Source organism: Urocampus carinirostris, chromosome 19 (assembly GCF_059441175.1).
Source record: "Urocampus carinirostris isolate Australia breed hairy pipefish chromosome 19, RoL_Ucar_1.0, whole genome shotgun sequence".
NCBI classification, from domain to species: domain Eukaryota; kingdom Metazoa; phylum Chordata; class Actinopteri; order Syngnathiformes; family Syngnathidae; genus Urocampus; species Urocampus carinirostris.
The window spans coordinates 21,814,950-21,833,471 of NC_142367.1; the positions used below are offsets into that span (position 1 = coordinate 21,814,950).

At 40.5% G+C, this 18,522-nt stretch overlaps 1 protein-coding gene and 1 pseudogene across 2 annotated transcripts; one reads left to right on the forward strand and one right to left on the reverse strand.

Annotated features, from left to right (window-relative positions):
• Window positions 1-16: 16 nt before the first annotated feature.
• Window positions 17-9,582, reverse strand: znf646 (zinc finger protein 646; annotated as a pseudogene). Its single transcript, XR_015848166.1, has 6 exons — window positions 9,551-9,582; window positions 5,234-6,071; window positions 3,831-4,957; window positions 2,254-3,120; window positions 1,483-1,498; window positions 17-1,407 (listed from the first exon to the last, which is right to left on the reverse strand). The product of XR_015848166.1 is annotated as a zinc finger protein 646 (transcript).
• Window positions 9,583-11,428: 1,846 nt separating this feature from the next.
• On the forward strand, window positions 11,429-17,070 carry znf668 (zinc finger protein 668). Its single transcript, XM_088324099.1, has 2 exons — window positions 11,429-11,494; window positions 12,748-17,070. Exon 2 carries the CDS (start codon window positions 12,787-12,789, stop codon window positions 14,737-14,739), a length of 1,953 nt encoding a protein of 650 aa, XP_088180225.1. The 5' UTR covers window positions 11,429-11,494; window positions 12,748-12,786; the 3' UTR covers window positions 14,740-17,070.
• Window positions 17,071-18,522: the final 1,452 nt, after the last annotated feature.

The window sequence follows — 18,522 nt, forward strand, 5'->3', positions numbered from 1 at the left end:
ATAGAAAAATAGAAGGGTCAGATGAAATTTGAAACCTTCATAATTGAAGGGGTCATAACATCAACATTTTTACAAAAGAACAAGACCATGCAGAAACAGAAGAAATCAAATCGGAGAGTTACGACAGAAGTGAGTCAATACATAAAAGTCTGCATTACGACTGTTGCAAAGGATAATCCGATGGAAGTGAACCAAGGAGGAAAAAAAAAAGACTAGATAAATATGTAAGTGCTATGAAAGTCAGGCAACAATACCAGACAAAAACGAATTTGAACAGGGTTAGAAAAGACAACATTCAACATATGAATACAGTCATTCAAGACCATGTTGTTTCTAGCATACCATGTTACTTAGGAAAATATTTACTATTATTTTACCAGTGTGTAGAAAAGCTTTAGTAGACTATATCACTTCGAGTGAGCTTCACACTGACTAGATGAAGTATTTGTTTTATTTTTCCAAACAAGGTTTGTGCCTTGAGCAGTTTTCCCACAAAAAAACTTCAAGGTGCTAAACTTTGAGATTTTAGAAAGCAGCCCTAATGCTTCTGCAGTTTTGAGATCACAAATCCGAGCATTGAAAAACTAAAAAGCTGTACCTAAAACTTCAGACTTGGTCTATTTCTTAGATCCCAAACTTATTTTTTTACTGGGGGCGGCAATGCTGTATAGTTAAAAATTTCCTGACACAGGCAGTTTTAGCGTAAAGGGACAGTGTGTGATATTTAACTATTAGATGTCACTCTACCGTGTACTGCAATGGAAAACGCTAAAAATTCAAGGTTAATACAAAATACAGGAACTCAAAGTGACCAACGCCACACCATATTTCTTAATTTTTGGACCTGCCTTTTCCCATTTTTTTTCAGATACATGTAGCAGCAAGATGGAGGACAATCATGTCAACTCCCTCTCAGTGAGGCTCACATTATGTTAAAAGGAATACAAATTATTCGAACTGCGAGAAATTAAAAAAAAAATATATATATAAACATATTTAAATCACTATGGTTTCTTTTTACCATTACAAACTGCTAAATAATGAACAGTGTCCCTTCAAACGGAGCCACTTTGCTTGTTTAAAAAAAAAAAGAGGAAACATTCAGTAATGAGATGCTCTTTGAGGTGAGTGCAGCCCAAGACTTCAAAGCAAAGAGCCCATTTCTAAATCTATGAAGTTAGCATCTAAGCTAAAACAGGTGTTTTTGTAACTGTGGTGGTTCTGGTGCAATTTCTCATGGTGCCTTAGGTTGGACTTACTGGAGAAGCTATTTTCACGTGTGGTGCAGCCGAATGGTTTCTCCTTGCTGTGGATTCTGCGGTGAAAAATGGGCTATGTGGACACACCGAAAGCTTTGCCGAATTCCGGCCACTGATGTTTCTCGAGGGCCGTCAGGGTGGTAAATTCCTAGAGGCAGGCGCTGCAGGAGAAGGATGCTGTATATTTCATCCTGTTTTATACAGAAAATAAGAAAAAGGATACAATGAGAATAAGTGATCTGCTAGTGGGACCAAAACACGTTTCACTAGAGATTCTGACCATTTTTTTTTTCTTTTTTTCCCCCCCAAAATAAGAAAATTATTAAAATAATTGAATTTGTTCTTGTAGTGCAATTTTAGGCCGGTTCATGAGCAGATAATTTGTATAATAAAAACAAAAATTGTAATCTGCTGCCATCTACTGACATGGATGAATGTTCCAGTTACTGTACTTGGCTGATCAATGGAAGAAAGAAAAGATCCATTGTTTGCCTTTTTACAAAGACAAAATTTTGAGATTCCCTGCAGAACACTGGAAAAGTTCTCACGCCATACTAATGTGCCCCGGCATTCTGGTTGAAAAAACACTGGTCTAAAAAAACAAAACAAACCTTTTTCTGTTACTCAAATTAGCGTCTTAAACTTTAACACACTCTTTTGCCACCTGGAAGCACCTTAGAGTAGAACCTTTGTTAACATACATGACATGGTCTATAAATGGCAGCTAGAACCAACGATATTGTCTTACTTGACGGAATTACTTTGGAACAGTCTTTACCAGAGACCGCTACAGACTTCAAAAATACATTTTAACCTGCTACTGATTGCTAGAAGTCACAGATACCATTTTTATCAGTACAGTATTATGTCCATCAGACTATCATCATTGGTCAGTAACAAGATGCAAACAAATCAAGGTAAGCACTAATAAGTAAGAAGAACTCACGTGAAGCACCTGTCCTAACTGCCGCCCGGCGACATCGCTTCCTCTCACAAAACCCTCCAGCAGCGGTGCCTTTTGACTCCTGAGATTCCTTGAAAACTTTTTCCCCATGCCAAAGAGCTGAAGTGTCCGTCTGTCCGGTCGTGGATCTTCTGATGGCTGTGCAGGATGCTGGAAAGGCGGAAGGCCTTCCCGCACATCAGACACACAAACTACTACTTCTGTGTGTGGAGGCGAGTGTGATTGCCCAGCATCATTGGGTCGGGGAAGGTCTTGGAGCAGAAGGCGCAGGATAATTGTCCCATCTTGTGCTTGAGGATTCTGGCGGCGTGTCCATAACTGCGGTGGCAAATGTTGCACAAGACCATCCGCTCCTACTTGCCTTTGGCGCAGGTGTGGCCCGCCAGTTGGTCGCTGGAAGGAAACGTCCGTTTCCAGTGTTGGCATTTGAAAGTGTCAGACGTTGCAACCTCACCAGAACCTACGCAGACGTGAGTCAAAAGTTGCCATCTTCCTCGGAAGCCTGTGCCGCACTTTTGGCAAGGGTGCTTTTGGATATTGAAGCGGGTGCACGCTTGTGGTTTTTCATAACCAGCTGATTAGAGTAAGCCTTATTGCATATGAAACAATAATACTGGCCTGTTTTGTGGTTGACCAGACTCCCGGCTTGACGATACGTCCGACCGCACTGCTTGCCCACATCGGGCCGCCTGTCGCCCAAGGGTTCTGATTTAACGGCAGCCTCAAGTCAGTTGTGCTTGCCAGTCATCCTCAAGTTCCAAGTTGTTCAACTGCATGTGGGCCTGCATCTGGTGGTTTAGCTTTTGGACCTTGGATCGGTTCTCCTTGTGCCTCCTAAGGTTGATCAAAAGTTGTTTCTGCATTTTGAAGGCTGTGCCGCACTTGCGTCAAGTATGCCTAGAGGGGAGAAACATGTATATTTCTTAGTTTTCCTAAGGACATATGCAAATTAGTGACTTTGCAGAGTTATTGCTCCATAAGCCAAAAATCATTACCGGTATATAGCAGCTGACAGTTAAAAATATTGATTATTGGCAGAGCCAAATGGATCATCAATCGGGTAATAAGGATCAAAATGATTGCTGTATCGATCTATAGAATTACAATTGTCTTTATTGTGATTGATATCAATGCTGTGAAACATTGTATGCAACAAGATTACACATGGCACTTCAGGGTAAGACATGTAATATAAATACTTAGATAAAAAAGATAAACTTGGGATGAATAGGAAAAATAATAATAATAAAAATTACAACATATTGCTTAGAAAAACTGGCCCAAGCTATAATAAAAATAATGCAATAAAGAATAATGCATTGTAACCATAGTACAATGAAAATAAGTGCAACAAAATTAGCAATGTTTTCTAGACTGGGCAGAGAGCTGCCGATGATCAATATGTATCATATAATCAATAGACTTTATTTCTTTCAATCCTTGTCCACAACTCTCCCTGGGCCAGGACAAATTTTCCCTAGAAACTCCGATTACTACCATACCACAACACATAACCTCAGCTTTTTTTTCTGAATACGAAAAACATTAAACACTCCCGAATGCCATTAATGCTAATTTGTCACACTTGTAAAGTACATGTGTTTTACCTCTTAACATCAAAGTGGGACTGCTCGTGGTTTTTAAGGGCCTGCATGTTGTAGAAGTATTTCTGGCACACGCTACACTTGAACACGCCTGTTTTGTGGGACTTTTTGTGGTTGAGGAGGGAGCCCGAGTGTCTATACGAGCGGCCGCACTGATCGCATCTGTGCTGACGGTCCTCAACGTGGTGTTTGCACTGATACTCATTCTGCAAATTCTTTGCTTTTTCCTCCGTTGTTGCTAATTGATACTCCTCTTTTTTCTTTGTTTTTTTGCTGCATTGCAGTTGTGGCTCTTCATATGATATGGTAGAACTCCACAGCAGGCGCAGATGATACTTTTCGTCTCGTTTCCAGGCCCTTTGCTCTAACCGACGGCGACTTTGTCTAGGTGCTTTACATGCACAAGCTGATGGGTGGTTAAGTCTCCCTACAGGTACTGCAGATCATCATCTCCACCAGCTGCTTGTCCCCAGCCTCCTCCTGAGAGAAAACAAGGACAAGGGTCCCAAGCTGCTGGCAGCACTGTGCGACTGTGTGTGTCCTCTGAGTTGGCTCCTGAGAGACTGCCTGCTGCTATAGAAGTTTCCACAAATGGAGTACTGGAAAAGATCGCAGTTGCTCAGCTGGTTGCTGCTCTTAATTCCTTGAAAGCTTTGCTTAAATAAAGTCTCCTAATTTGCAGCATAGGGAAATAAGTTCCCGTTGTGGGCCTGGCTCGTGTGCTGCTGTTGGACCAGGGGGCACATGTATTCCCTGATTCCGGTGACGTCTGCAAAAATGCCCCTGCAGTCAACGCACATGTGCCTCTGTGCCGAGTGTTGAGCGTGAGGTAGCATTGTGCTCGAGTCATGACCATTGCGGCTAACACTGTCATTGTCCTGATCCATCCCAATCAAAAGGTGAGTGGTATCATCCGGTTGGTGATGGCTGACTGGTGAAAATGTTTTAGAGGCAAACCATTGTCCCTCTCCTGTGTTATGGTTGGAAGAGAATTTGTGACTCTTGAGCGCAGCCAAGTGGGATACCTCTTTCTGCAGAGAATTCGTAAACTCCTAACTGATGCGAACGTTTGTGGTTGATGAGGCTGCCAGAGTCAAGGTAACTCTTTCCGTATACCTGACACCTGAAGGGGCGGCATCAGAATCAGACAAAAGCTTGACGGTTTTGGGTGCATCTAGAGATTTGAGAATGTTGGGATTTAATTAATGCAGTTCCTCCCTGAGAGCAATTGGAAGAATGTGCTAGAATCCGTCAGCCATTTGAATACCAGTGACTGCTTGTGCTAACAAATGCATGCAGCTGATGACAACCTGGATGATTATCGACTGACGGCAAAGGAGCATGATTTAAATGTCCTGGATAAAAATGTGATTTCGGTGAGGTGATGTTGTATTTTTATGTGTTACTCTTTGATGTGTTGTCTTGAAGGCAAAAGAAAGGGGATGAAGAGTCATGCATTTGGATTTTCTCCTTGAACTCCTCATCACTTGGGAACACAACCTGACATAAATGGCAGAAATTGATAGGACTTTTGGGGGAAAACTGTTTTTGTGTGGATTTGGAGTAAAAACCGGTTGCTGAGTTCATGACCTTGAGGGTCCGCTGGTGGCTGTAGAGCGCCGCCATATTGTTGAAGAGTTTGAAACACACAGCGCACTGAAACATCCCCAACTGAGGAGTCTTCCTGTGATGGCTTAAGCTTCGAAGGTGAATGTATGTCTTTGTCGCACAGGCTGCATTTAAACGGCAATGTCAAACTGCGGGGAGTAAATCTTCATTTTGTGATATTTTTCCGTTTGAGTTGGCTGGCCGTTCCAATGATTATTTGAAATTTCATGCAGGTCTTCATCCTGTGAGGAATGGTGATGCCGCTCATGAGCAGCACATTGCGTTGCCAGGCGGAAAGCTTTCCCACATTACGAACAAGAGTATTTTTTGCGTGCTGTGTGACTCATCAAGTGACTCTTCAAAGCCAGGGCATTTGAGTTCTCTTTGCCGCAAGTGGCACGCAAATGATCCCACGATGTGAGCCTTTTTGTGATTGGTGAGACTGCCGGCATGTTGGTAACCACGTCCGCATTTGTCACATATGAATTTGCTCTCTTCTTCTTGCCCCAATGATCATTCGTGTGCTCGACTAGTGTAGCCATGTCTTGATACGACAGCTGGGACAGTTTGAACTGAAATCGTATTGTCTTTGCAGAGTTGAGCAAAGACGTGATAATGACAAGGAATACGACAGTCCTGGGTATGAGTTATATGCAGGAGGGAAATACACAAGATGTTTTTTTTGTCTATACACAATAAATAACAGTTGTTTTTGATCAGAGTCTAGAAGGTCATAGGGTAGAAATTGATCAAGCCTGTAGGAGAAAGGGGAGCAAGACAGAATTAATTAGTGCTTATTAATTGTATTATATTCATTATTCACTTTAATCATTCTTACAAAATACTAATGTAGGAAATCTCTCTAGCGGAAATTAACCAGACATTATTTTTTAAAGTACTAGAGCAGTGTTCCTCACACAGTGTTTGCCACAAGCCCTTTTCTGGTGTATGTAGAAAGTTGTAAAATAAAATTGAACATTGTGTTTGGTGTCGTGTCTCAAGTTCCTAAGGTCATGATTGAGAAATGTAAGGAAGTAAAACATTCACAGATTTTGCAAATTGATTGGAGGTGGAGGAAATACCTATTGTCAAAATTAGCTGTTATCAATGTTTTCTTGAGGAATACAAAATAAAGAAAAAGAAAACTGAAAGGGGCAACAATGTTGTTAGAAATAACCTCAGATCACAAACACCGAGTTCCTTGAGGTTGAAGTATAATTTTTCTTATTTTATAAGAAAATAAAGGTAGTATTGACATTTGAATATTTTACCTGTATTTGTTTTACAAGTACAATAAGAGCTATAATACATACTTTTCCGATTTCTTTTCAGTTAACTAATTTTGTATTGAAAAATGTTGTTTAACCTGCAGGAACTTTTGCTAAGTAGATACTATTTTCTTACCCTAAAGGAAGTTAAAAATGTTGTACCAGTTAAAAACTTAGGTGATATTATTCGCAAGTATAATATCAGTTTTCATTGCTACGCAGATGACACTTAACTATATCTTCCGATGGAGGAATCTGCCACACTAAACTGTGGAAACTTGGAGGCCTGCCTCACTAAGATAAAAGAATGGATGTCACTCAACTTCTTGCGCCTTAACTCTGAAAAGACTGAAATGTTAGTTATAGGGCCATCTAAATGCCGTGACATGTTCTCAAAAACTGCTCTGAATATTGACAAATGTAATATCACCCGGAGAGACGTGGTCAAAAATTTAGTTTTCCTTTCAAACACACGTTCAGAATGTTACTAGAACAGCTTTTTTCCATCTTCGCAACATTGCTAAAATTCTATTGCTATTCTGTCTCAGTCGGATGCTGAGATTACAATTCATGCGCTTGTTACCGTCTCGATTACTGTAATGCACTACTCTCTAGTCTCCCAAAGTCCAAAATCAAGAGCCTTCAGCTGGTACAAAATGCTGCAGCGAGGATTTTAACTAAGACAAGAAAGTATGATCACATGGCCCAGATTTTAGCTAACCTGCATTGGCTCCCTGTTAGCTTAAGATGTGATTTCAAGGTTCCGTTGGTAGATGGTAGTGTGCCCGCTTTGAGACTGGGAGGTCGCTGGTTGGCGCCTCGGCCGAGACATACCTAATTGGTATAATGGCGGCGCCCTCTGTTGGCTGCGGCTGCATCGACTCGCTACAACGGGTCAGGTGTATCGACATTTCGTTCTGTGTACATTGTTACAAAGAATGACAATACAAAGGAAATTAGGAAATTATTATTAGGATACAAAATCATGCATGGACTTGCTCCCTCATATCTTTCAGATTTTATTTCCCACTAGGTTCCGGTCTGGAGCCTTCGCTCTGAAAATGCTGGTCTACTAGTGATCCCAAGAGCCAAGAAGAGATCCGCAAGTTCGAGAGCGTTCTCCATTCCAGTGCTGTGGAATGCTCTTCCCCCTGAGATTCGATCTGCAACCTCAGTGGAAATGTTTAAATCTAAGCTTAAAACACACTTCTATTCTACAGAATATGAATAACCTATATTTTATGTTGACAATATCTGTGTATTATTTGCCCTCAGGTAGGTTTTAGATGAGGGGATCGTGTCATAATAGTCTGTGGTTTGCAATAATCTATGGTCTGTGCAGCCCATTTAGACTCTTCGTGATTAAGGGTCTATACCACGGGTGTCAAACAGGCGGCCCGCGGGCCAAATCAGGCCCGCTAAGGGATTAAATCCGGCCCGCCAGACAACACTCAGAGAAGCGCAAGAGAAAAACACGCTGCAGGTTGAAATATGTCCACTTGATGTTGCCAAAGCCAGGTGCCTCGAACAAAGACACTGTACTTGTATTTATTTTTTTCTTTCTCTCTCTCTCTTCCACCCATTTTCTCCCACTCTCTGTCTCTCTTTTTCTCTTCCTTTGTTTCTTTCTCTCTCTGTGTCTTTTTAACTTATTTTGCTCTCACTTCCTTTTTCTTTTTCTCTCTTTTCTCTTCCTACCCTTCGCGCATTCTATTCTTTTTTCTCTCCTTCTGTCTTTCTATTTCACTTTGGATTTTTCTTCTTCTCCCTTTCTTTTTTCCCCTCTATCACAACTTTTTATCTCTTTTGTTTCTCACGCTCTCTCCCTCTCTCTCTTTTTCTTTCTTTGCCCCAAACTCTCCCCTTTTCCCTCCCTCTTTCTCTTATTTCTTTCGCTCTCTTTTTCTTTCTTTTAAATCTACTAGTCCGGCCCCCGACAGAATGTTTGTTCGATCGTGTGGCCCCCCAGTTCAAATGAGTTTGACACCCCTGGTCTATACAAATAAACATGACTTGACTTTTATACTTGTTTTCTAAAAATGATAGATAGATACTTTATTCATCTCCGCAGGGAAATTCACATTTCCAGCAGCATTCCTGTGCTGAGAACAATACAATAATAAAGCAAAAAGAATACAATATACAAATAACCAATGTGACGTGCTAATACCCACTGTAGCGTGTTATATAGAGTATCTAGTGCTACACAGAATACACATTGCAATAAAATACAGTAATATGCAATGTAATTTGCAACATAAAACTACAAAAGCATGATATTGTGAACTTAGATTAAATTATACTGTTTTTGGTGATTTCAACGTTGAAAAACGAAACTTGGGGCAGAGAATGTTTATTTCCTTTTTTTTAATCATGGGAGCTGTTCCTCAAAATTGATTATAATCAAAACATGTACTTTTTAACAAAAAAAGGTTGAAAATAACTCTCCTAAAAATACGTGAGCTTTTGCGACCACATCAAATGGCAATTTGCGTTAGAAGCCTAATTAGACCAGCTGTGTCAATAAATATTGTACGCACTTACTCTCCTATTTTCTTCCACCGTTGTTAAATTAACGTAGAAAATGCGTAATTGCAAACTTGCTAAAAGAAACTATTAAATAAAACTAGCTTAAAAATAAGTGCAGGTGAATGTGAAGAGCTATTCAGTCCCAACGCCAGCTTTTAGCAACAAATTAGCTAGCAAAACAAACAAAAAAGAGAAGAAACGCAAATTCTGCAGGCTCACCAAATATAATACGTCCAACGTCGACCACGTTATGGTTCAAGGGAATGTTTGGCTTCTCATTTATCAATTTAAGAGCTCATTTTGAAAGAAAAAGCTAACCAAAATCCACAGTCTCCACTGTCTTCTTCCATCCCCGATTTCACACTGGTCGTTGCTAGGAAACAGGAAATGTGCAACTGCTAAACACTTCCCCACAGAAATGTAATTTATTTTTAGAAATAAAATAAACTACAAAAAATTAAAAAGTCTTCGGTCTTTTGTGTCTGATGGTATTTTTCCTGGTTTATTTGATTAAAAAATATATTAAAAGCAATATAGTGAAAAAAAGTTATTGGTGTGAAGAAACTAGTTTGGTAATGTTTGTTTTGTTAATAAAATATAACATAAATAAACTATTTTATTGTGTCGCTTGGCTGGTGTTTTAAATCAAATTTCTGGCAGAATTGGGTGATAGCTTTGCATTTTAAAGCTCTAAAATGTTTGCATACCTCCTTTCCACAATATTTTCAAGTAGAAGTTGGCTAAAATGTTTACATGGATCTATTTAGGTAAGATTTCTGTTCATGTATCGTATTTGCTCCAAATTATCATTAGGTTGTTTAAAGAATAAACTGTGCAAAAATTGATGAGAAAAATTTTCAGTAAGTGTTTGTGTGTACGTTACGAATTCAGATGGACTATATTAAATATAATATGAAATCTTTATAAATTGACAAGCACAGTAATTTGCATGAAAACATTTCAAACAAGGTTTCTGTTGACAGGATGTGAATTGACAATTCTTCAGCCAAGGAATTTAAAGGTGCAGTGCGTAGTTAGTAGTGTCTAATAATAATAATAATAATAATTTCCTTTGTATTGTCATTCTTTGTAACAATGTACACAGAAAGAAATGTCGATACACATCTCCTACGACCAGAGGGTCCCAACTGAGGTTTGAACTGGGCACAAGTGTGTCCTATCACCACACACATGTGCCCAAATATCCTGCATCATTCAAAAACGACATTTTGATCTCCACAGAGTTTCTTGAGTTATCATGTTACGTTTTAGGGGTGATGGACCCATGTGGGGGAGGCAGGAACCGAAGGCTGGGGGTACTCAAAAACTAGGAGGGTATAGGAAAAAAGTAATAAACAAACAAGTGGGTGGGCACAAAACAACTAAAATGTCCAAACAAGAAATCAGAAACAAAAACCAAACCTGACAAAGTCCAAACTAGAAAATCCGAAACTGGTAATGGAATAACGCAAGGAACAAAAAAACGAACTTACCTGACATAAAGGTGGATATGAAAATGGAAATGAAAACCAGGATGACAATGGCAGACAAAATGAAAAATTACAATGAGTCAACAAATAAAAAAATGTCCAAATGTCTTTTTTTAAGGGTTCGTGATAATAATTCAATTTAAAAAATGATTAGAATACGAGGCAATAATACATGAAATATTGTACCAATGTTGTTTTGTATTCTAAAAAAAAATTAGGTTGAAAATGGTGAAAGTAAAAAAATTATTGTTCCTAAAACAGATGAAAAAAGGAAGAGTTTATTTGAGGGGGTATACGATAGACACATATGTGCACGTGCCACAGTAGCAGCTTGACAGAGACTGCAATGACTTCAGCCAGAATATCGGGTCAGCAAATAGAATATTTGAAGTAACTAACTGCACCTTTAAGGTCATATTTTTACTGAGCAGTTTGTCATATTTGTGCCTGAAACCAGATATTTTCAAATGCAGGTGCAGACTAAACAATAAGGCTCAGTGGATCACCCTGGCAGCAAGTGTTACCACAATTCTCATTTGTTTCACTGCTTACAGTATTTATGCACCTGCATTAAGGGTATTCAGACAGAATATCAGTTTTCAGCAATTATTTATGAAATGAAATACGCATTCCATTCCATGGGGAAAAGCACATCATTAGAAACTACAAATCCCGACAACCCCTCGACCAGACGACGCGGTATGACGACACGTTTAATATCGGCAGAATTTTGACATTAATGGAATACCATACCATTAATGGCCAGCTCTAGGTGAGTCTATCTGATGATTATATTTTAACAAGTGAATACTTTTTGAACTTGTAAATAAGCTGCCTTTAGGTTTACTACGGGAAAACGATGCAGTCAAGCGAAAAGGGTGCAGTCGGTCCTAAAGCCAGCCATTTTGAGTGGAATTAAATTAGCAAACCAGCTAACGATGGCACGAGACGCTCATAGTGTTATATTTTATTTGCACTGTTACATTTACTCCTTAAGAATGACACTTTAAGCACATTCTGACGTGCAGGGCAACAACAATAAATAATAAAAAATTCTGGGTTTACGTCGCTGACTTCCTCTACTATAGAGGCGGTTAGCATTTTGTCCCTGAGGTCCTAATGCCAGTCATTTGTATTTATATTTATTTTTAATGCACAGCTCTTAAGATCACGAGAGTGGATTGTAATATTGAATAAAACCCACCGGCTATTATTGTACTGCGAAAATCTGCTGTCATTAAAAATGTATTTTTTGGGCGATTCTGTATTTTAATTGCCGACCAGCTTTGTTTTTCTATGCTAGCCATATGGGTTGATAAGATATGCAAACCAATTAAATTTGAGTGCAATGTTACTACGTTTTGTATCAATGGGAACAAAGAAAGTCTTGATTGTTACATAAACTGTATATGAAAGCCTCAAATAAAATGTTCACAAAGATTACAAGCCAGCAATGTTGTAAAACTGAGATGAATACACCACATAATTTTAAATTTACAATACAGTGGATAATTGATCGAAAAAAATGACCCTTTTTGCACTACCAATATAATGATGTTTAGATAAAGTCGTGATTTATAGTGACATTCAGAACAACCATTTTTGAGAAACAAAGGAAGAACAATAGCCCCTAAAAACGGGACCAATTCATCCTCTGTAGCAAAGTAAAAAACAAAAACAATAAAAAAAGAGTATTTAATCCAAAATCTGAGTCATGTCAGAATTTTGGATATTTGGTGAATGCAGTTTACTTTTCACAGTTCAGTGGATATGGATTGTGCATTGTTCTGCATTCTGATTGGTTCAGCAGTCCCAAAAAGTTGATTAATTACAGTATACAGTACTTTTAATTGATAAAATAATGCATGGGGCTCTAAAAGGTTTCTGCTTTAATTTCAATGCATTGTATTTAGATGTATGATATAAAAAAGGGCTTCAACTTCACAGATTTTGCTTATCGCAGCTCCCTGCAATTTTCTTCAGATTATCATGCTAATCTAAAATATATGTCTCGATTCCATAAAGGTTGGGAAAGCCTGGTCTAAATTATTGTCGGGCAGAACGATGGCTTCGCCGCCAGCTGGCAGCCTGCCTCCTCCAGAGCAAATCCAGGAGGATGATGACAGCCAACAGGAGGTGGCAGAGGTGCCTGTCAAGAAACGTGGCAGAGGTCGTCCCCCGAAACCTAAACCGTCCTTCAAGTGCTCATCCTGCGCAGAGTCCTTCAAGAGCACGTTGGCGCTTCAAGAACACAAGCTCTCGGCACACGGCAAGGAGCATCCTGAGCACCGCCACTCGTGCCCGCAGTGCCAAAAGAGCTTCCCCAGCAAGGCTCTTCTGTCCAAACACGAGAGCACCCACTCGGCGCAACGGCCCTTCCAGTGCCCCGACTGTCACAAGGCCTATAAGACGCCCACCGAGCTGCGCAACCACAGTCGTTCTCACACGGGCGAGAAACCTTTCGTGTGCACAGAGTGCGGCAAGACCTTCATGCAAGCCATTTGCCTGCGCATTCACATGACGCAGCACAACGGCGAACGGCCCTACTCCTGCCGCCAGTGCTCCAAAAGCTACCCCACTTTGTCCAAACTCAAAGTCCACACGCGTTCTCACACCGGCGAGAAACCGTACTTCTGTGGCGAGTGCAGTAAAAGTTTCGCCGACCCCTCCGTTTTTCGCAAGCACCGGCGGAACCACCAAGGCCACCGTCCGTACGCCTGCAAAGAGTGCAGCAAAACCTATACGGAACTGAAGGACCTGAAGAACCACGAGCGCTCCCACACGGGGGAGAAACCGTTCTTGTGCTCCGACTGCGGCAAGGCCTTCTCCCGCTCGTCCTCGTTGGTTTGCCACCAGCGGATCCATTCTCAGAAAAAGCCGTACGAGTGCGAGCAGTGCGGTAAAGGCTTCACCCAGCTCTCGTCTTATCAGTCTCACCTCCGCACACACTCTGGTGAGAAGCCCTTCCTGTGTCCGCAGTGCGGCAAGATGTTCTCCGACCCGTCTAGTTTCCGGCGGCACCAGCGAGCACATTTGGGGTTTAAGCCTTACCCGTGCGACAAGTGCTCCAAAAGGTTCCGCCAGCCGGCCGACTTGGCCGTGCACGAGCGGGTCCACTCTGGGGAGCGACCGTACAAATGTCAGAGCTGCGACAAGGCCTTTGTGGCATCTTGGGACCTGCGACGGCATATGCTGGTGCACACGGGTTTGCGGCCGTTCTCCTGCAGCGAGTGCGACAAATCTTTTGCCGAGCGCTCTAGCCTCAACAAGCACCGCCGTGTGCACTCCGGCGAACGGCCTTTCAAGTGCGGCGAGTGCCTCAAGTCGTTCGTGGTGTCCTCCAGCCTACGAAAACATGAGAGGACTCATCTGGCGGAGCAGCAGCAGCAAAGCCAGCAGGAGAAGAAGCAGAATCAACCGGAGAAGACGATAGAGGAAGCTGGCTTCTCAGACAACCAGGTGAGCCTACAGCAGTTCTCCTGCAGTCGCTGCCAAGCCCCCTTCAGCACTTGGGATGAAGTCCTAACGCACGAGAACCTCCACACCACTGAGCAAGCGCCGGTAAAAACGGCCGGTTTGCACACCTGCGCCACCTGCCAGGCGGTGTTCCAGGGAGAGGCGGAGCTACAGGAACACGAGAAACTGCATCCCAAACCGAGACTTCATGAATGCACCAGCTGCGGTAAAACCTTCCTCAACCGGGCCGGCCTGCGCAAGCACCGGAAGATCCACTCGGGCAGTAAATCGCACTGCTGCTCCCAGTGTGGGAAAGCGTTCCTGTTCCCCGCCTACCTACGAAAGCACCTAAGGACGCACGCAAACTCCTCGCGATCCGACAATAACATTGTTCACACCGACCCGCTGCCGTCTCCAACTCCCTTGGACCCTTCCCCATCCAACGACACTTCTCCAGGGGCATCCGAGGACGTCGGCATCACTTTGACTGTTCCGCTCACTGTGTCCGCCACAGATTTCCATACACTACCTGAATATTTGATCAAGGAAGAAGAGCTTTGAACCTCTTAAGGCAAATGGAGCTTTGACATGGAAGGACCATCAGATTAAGATCAGAATATTGCCGATATACAGGCTTTGTAGATAGAGGACCAATGCTGCAATCTTTGGAAACAAATGTATGAAAAATTCACGTTCGCGGATGGTCGCTGGGGCACCACTAAGGATGCATCTCTGGACAGCTTTCTCCACTTCTGATGGTTCCTAGACCTGTCATTGGCACCAGTATGAATAGATGAATACCTACAAATATCTGCCTATCACTTAATGCACACGTAAATCAAGTTATACCTAAATTTATGACATAAATTCAATTTATTAGTATATTTATGTATTTTGTCTTTTTTTTTCTTCAAAACAAAACGTTATTTCATATGAGGGTGTAAAACTGTCTGAGCTTTTCACCGATTGGTTGATATAGTGTTGTAGCCGATTCCTTAATCACTGACTAACCATTAGGTGAAAATCGAAGGCAACTGGGGCCACATCCTTATTCGAACAATTTGTTTTGACGAAATAAACAACACAATGCATGACAAAATACATAAAATATGAAATGAATGACAAAGCAGATGACAAACTACGTAAATACATTTATATCAAATATTTAGGTATTGCACAATTTATTTTTGTGTTGTAGGTTGATCATATTTTATATGTTTGTAGCTATGTATGTGTTTACATACAGGTCAACCTTTTGATAATTAAAAAGCGTTACCTCCGGTTTTTAGCGCGAAACAATCAGTCAGAATCCAAAATATTCATTTTTGTTTGTTTAAATCCGGATGTGGCAAAGTTTTACCAAAATGGAAATGTAATCCTTTCATTTTAGTGGTTTATTCAGGCAAAAATATCATGCTGCATTCCAGAAAAGTAGGAGTTTTCCAACCTGTGTGAATTTCCCTACGGGGATGAATAAAGTATCTATCTTTATCTATCTACCTGCGACCAGGAAAATATTAAAACGACACTAGAGGTAGATGGTCCTTGTCGGAGAAAAAATTCGTACCCCGACTTCGAGTTTCTTCAATCTAACCTGACTCGACAAACACGCGGTGAGTGGTTAAACTAAATTTACACGATTCTAAAAACATATTTATCGGTGTGCTATTGACCTTAGCTGTCGTTTTTCTTCAACAATTTGAGCATTTGAGGGAAGGCCAATTGCTGGAGGTCCAAATGTTTTTAACTGAGCAAAATAAAGAACAACTTATCGCGATCAGCCATCTTTGTAGTCTACATTCGCTTGAAACGCTTTGGGGTCGGATCTGGTACCATCCGAGTGGGAGAAATCTGATTTTTTTTTGGAATGCAGCACAAGTGCTTCTTTGTTCCTTTATCTCTTTGTTTTCCTTATCCTCACAGTAAAATGTGGACTGGAGTGCCACGTCCAATTTCGTTCCCATGTTGTAACAATGACAATAAAGGTATATTATATTCTAAATTAAGCAGGTGTAGGATAAAATACTAGTCTTAAACAAGGATTTTTGTCATTGGGATTTAAAAAAACAAAACAAAAAATAAATCGGTTTGGCGTTTTGAATTGGAGAAAAGTTTTAGTCTAACGCAGGGGTCAGCAACCTATGACACGCGTGACAGCAGTGGCACACGGCAAAAAAATGATTATTTTTCAAAAATGCGCACTTTTACCTGAAATGTAGACATTTTCAATAGCGCGCCGTGTTGTTTAGAGGCTTTACGGTAGTGCCCCTCCTCTTCTGCTCCGTGTGCGAGTGTGTGTCTGCACAGCGACTCGCAGAATAGGAGCCACAAAAACACCGGCGCGAGATAAATGAATGAATAATGACAGCTCCTTCAGCGGAAAAATATCGTTCTTTGACTGACGACTGGGGGCTTGTGCAAAAAATGACTGCGCTGTTTGTGCATTATGCCTCGAGAGCGTTGTACCCCGCACATCAAGTGTTGAACGTCATTACGAGACGAAACATGAATTCAAGGCGTAGATATTAAAACACGCCGTGTCCAGGTACGGCAAACAGAGACCCTAAAAACCTGTCACTGCTAAAAACACCACCACTGAAGCAAGTTATCACATTGCTCACTGCATAGCAAAGTACGGAAAACCATTTATATCTGAGACCAAATCAGCTGTTATTTCTGTTGCACTTATGTTTAAGTAGCCTTCTGCATTGTTGCGGTTATTTCAAGTTTTGATATTTTCTGCAATAAGATTTCATTGATGAATGGTATGGTCGCTGTCCATATCACTTGTTTTTGATTGTAGTTCATTTTTGATGAAGAATGGTTGATTCAGGTTGATTCTTTTGGTAAAAAGTTGAAGTCATGGATATTTACAGGCCTCTCCACATGTTGCTTACATTCATTTTTTAGTTTATTTATGAACAAGAATAATGGAATATAAATTGGTCAGTTCTGTTATTTCAATGTATATGCATGTTGTATATTCGGACTGGTGTAAGATTACAGCTCTTTCGGATATATAAAAAAAATGTTGTGCGAGTCATTGATCTTGGTGTGGCACACTCATTTACAGGGAAATTTGGAAGTGGCACTCCACACCGAAAAGATTGCTGACCCCTGGTCTAACGTGTCAAGTGGAAGTGTTGTTACGTATGCATTTATTTCTAAATACGGCAGGATTAGTCCTCATATTGTAAGGCTTTGTTAATGTGCACAAATATAATCTTTTTTTCAACCCATGTAGTTGGATTAAGATGTGGATGTAACAGGAGGTTATTTAATCAACATATCATTTTTTAAAATATGTATTTTTTGTAATATGGCCGTCTCAAACTACAAGTCTCTTCATCCACATGCCGAGCGTCACTGTACTGAAATTGCTGGTTTTCTCACCAAAAATGAATCCTCATGTCAGAAAATGACCAAAAATAATGATAAAATGACCTTTTTTTGGAATTTGTTTTTCACTATGCCTGTAAAGTTGTCGTGCTTTCATTTGTAAAAGCTGCCCGGTGCTTAAGGTTCTCTTTGTATGAATGAGTGTGGAAACATTTCCTTTCCAGTGTTTCAAGGTTGCAGACATACCGCGTGTCAGTCACTGTGAAATTCCTTTTCAAAGGTTGAATGAGCCACAATTTTTGTAAAGCTTTGTCCTAAGCCTTTTCACTGTGTATAGGAATGACTTCAAAAAAAGCAAAACCTGAAAATAAAGATGACATTTTACACACCGTTTGTATTAATGACACAATCAGCAATGTATAAACTAGCCACATTTAATTTTCTCTGCTGTGTATGTAGAGTACACTAGAAATATATAAACATAATTTTTACATATTAAAAATTGATTTGCAATAAAACTACGGCATAAACAGAATAAATTAGGTGTAGGTAACCTAAGGCCCAGGATTCTTGTTTGATGTGCATTTATGTCCACGCACCAGATTTCAGGAAAGCAAATTATGTGATTTTTTGTTTCTATCATACATGTTCAAATAGCCTAGTTCAAACTATGAGGAAAAATACTCATATTTTAAAACAGTTTTATTGCTCTGTTGGCAACATTCGTTAGAATTTTACTGTATTTTATTTTCAGTGCGGACTTGCGAGAGAACATGCAAAAGTACAATTGTAAAAACTACCAATATTTAAATATTATATAAATGAAGTTTCTAATCGTTTTGGCTTGATTTACATTCTTATTTTACTGTGTGAATAAAAATGTGGGAGTGTAATGCTACTAAAAAAGGAGTGCTAAAAAGCACGATGAAGAATACAAACTACAAAGGCTCAAAGTGACCAGAATGCACCATTTTACTTCTCGTTTTCCCCCCCAAGCCTTTTGAG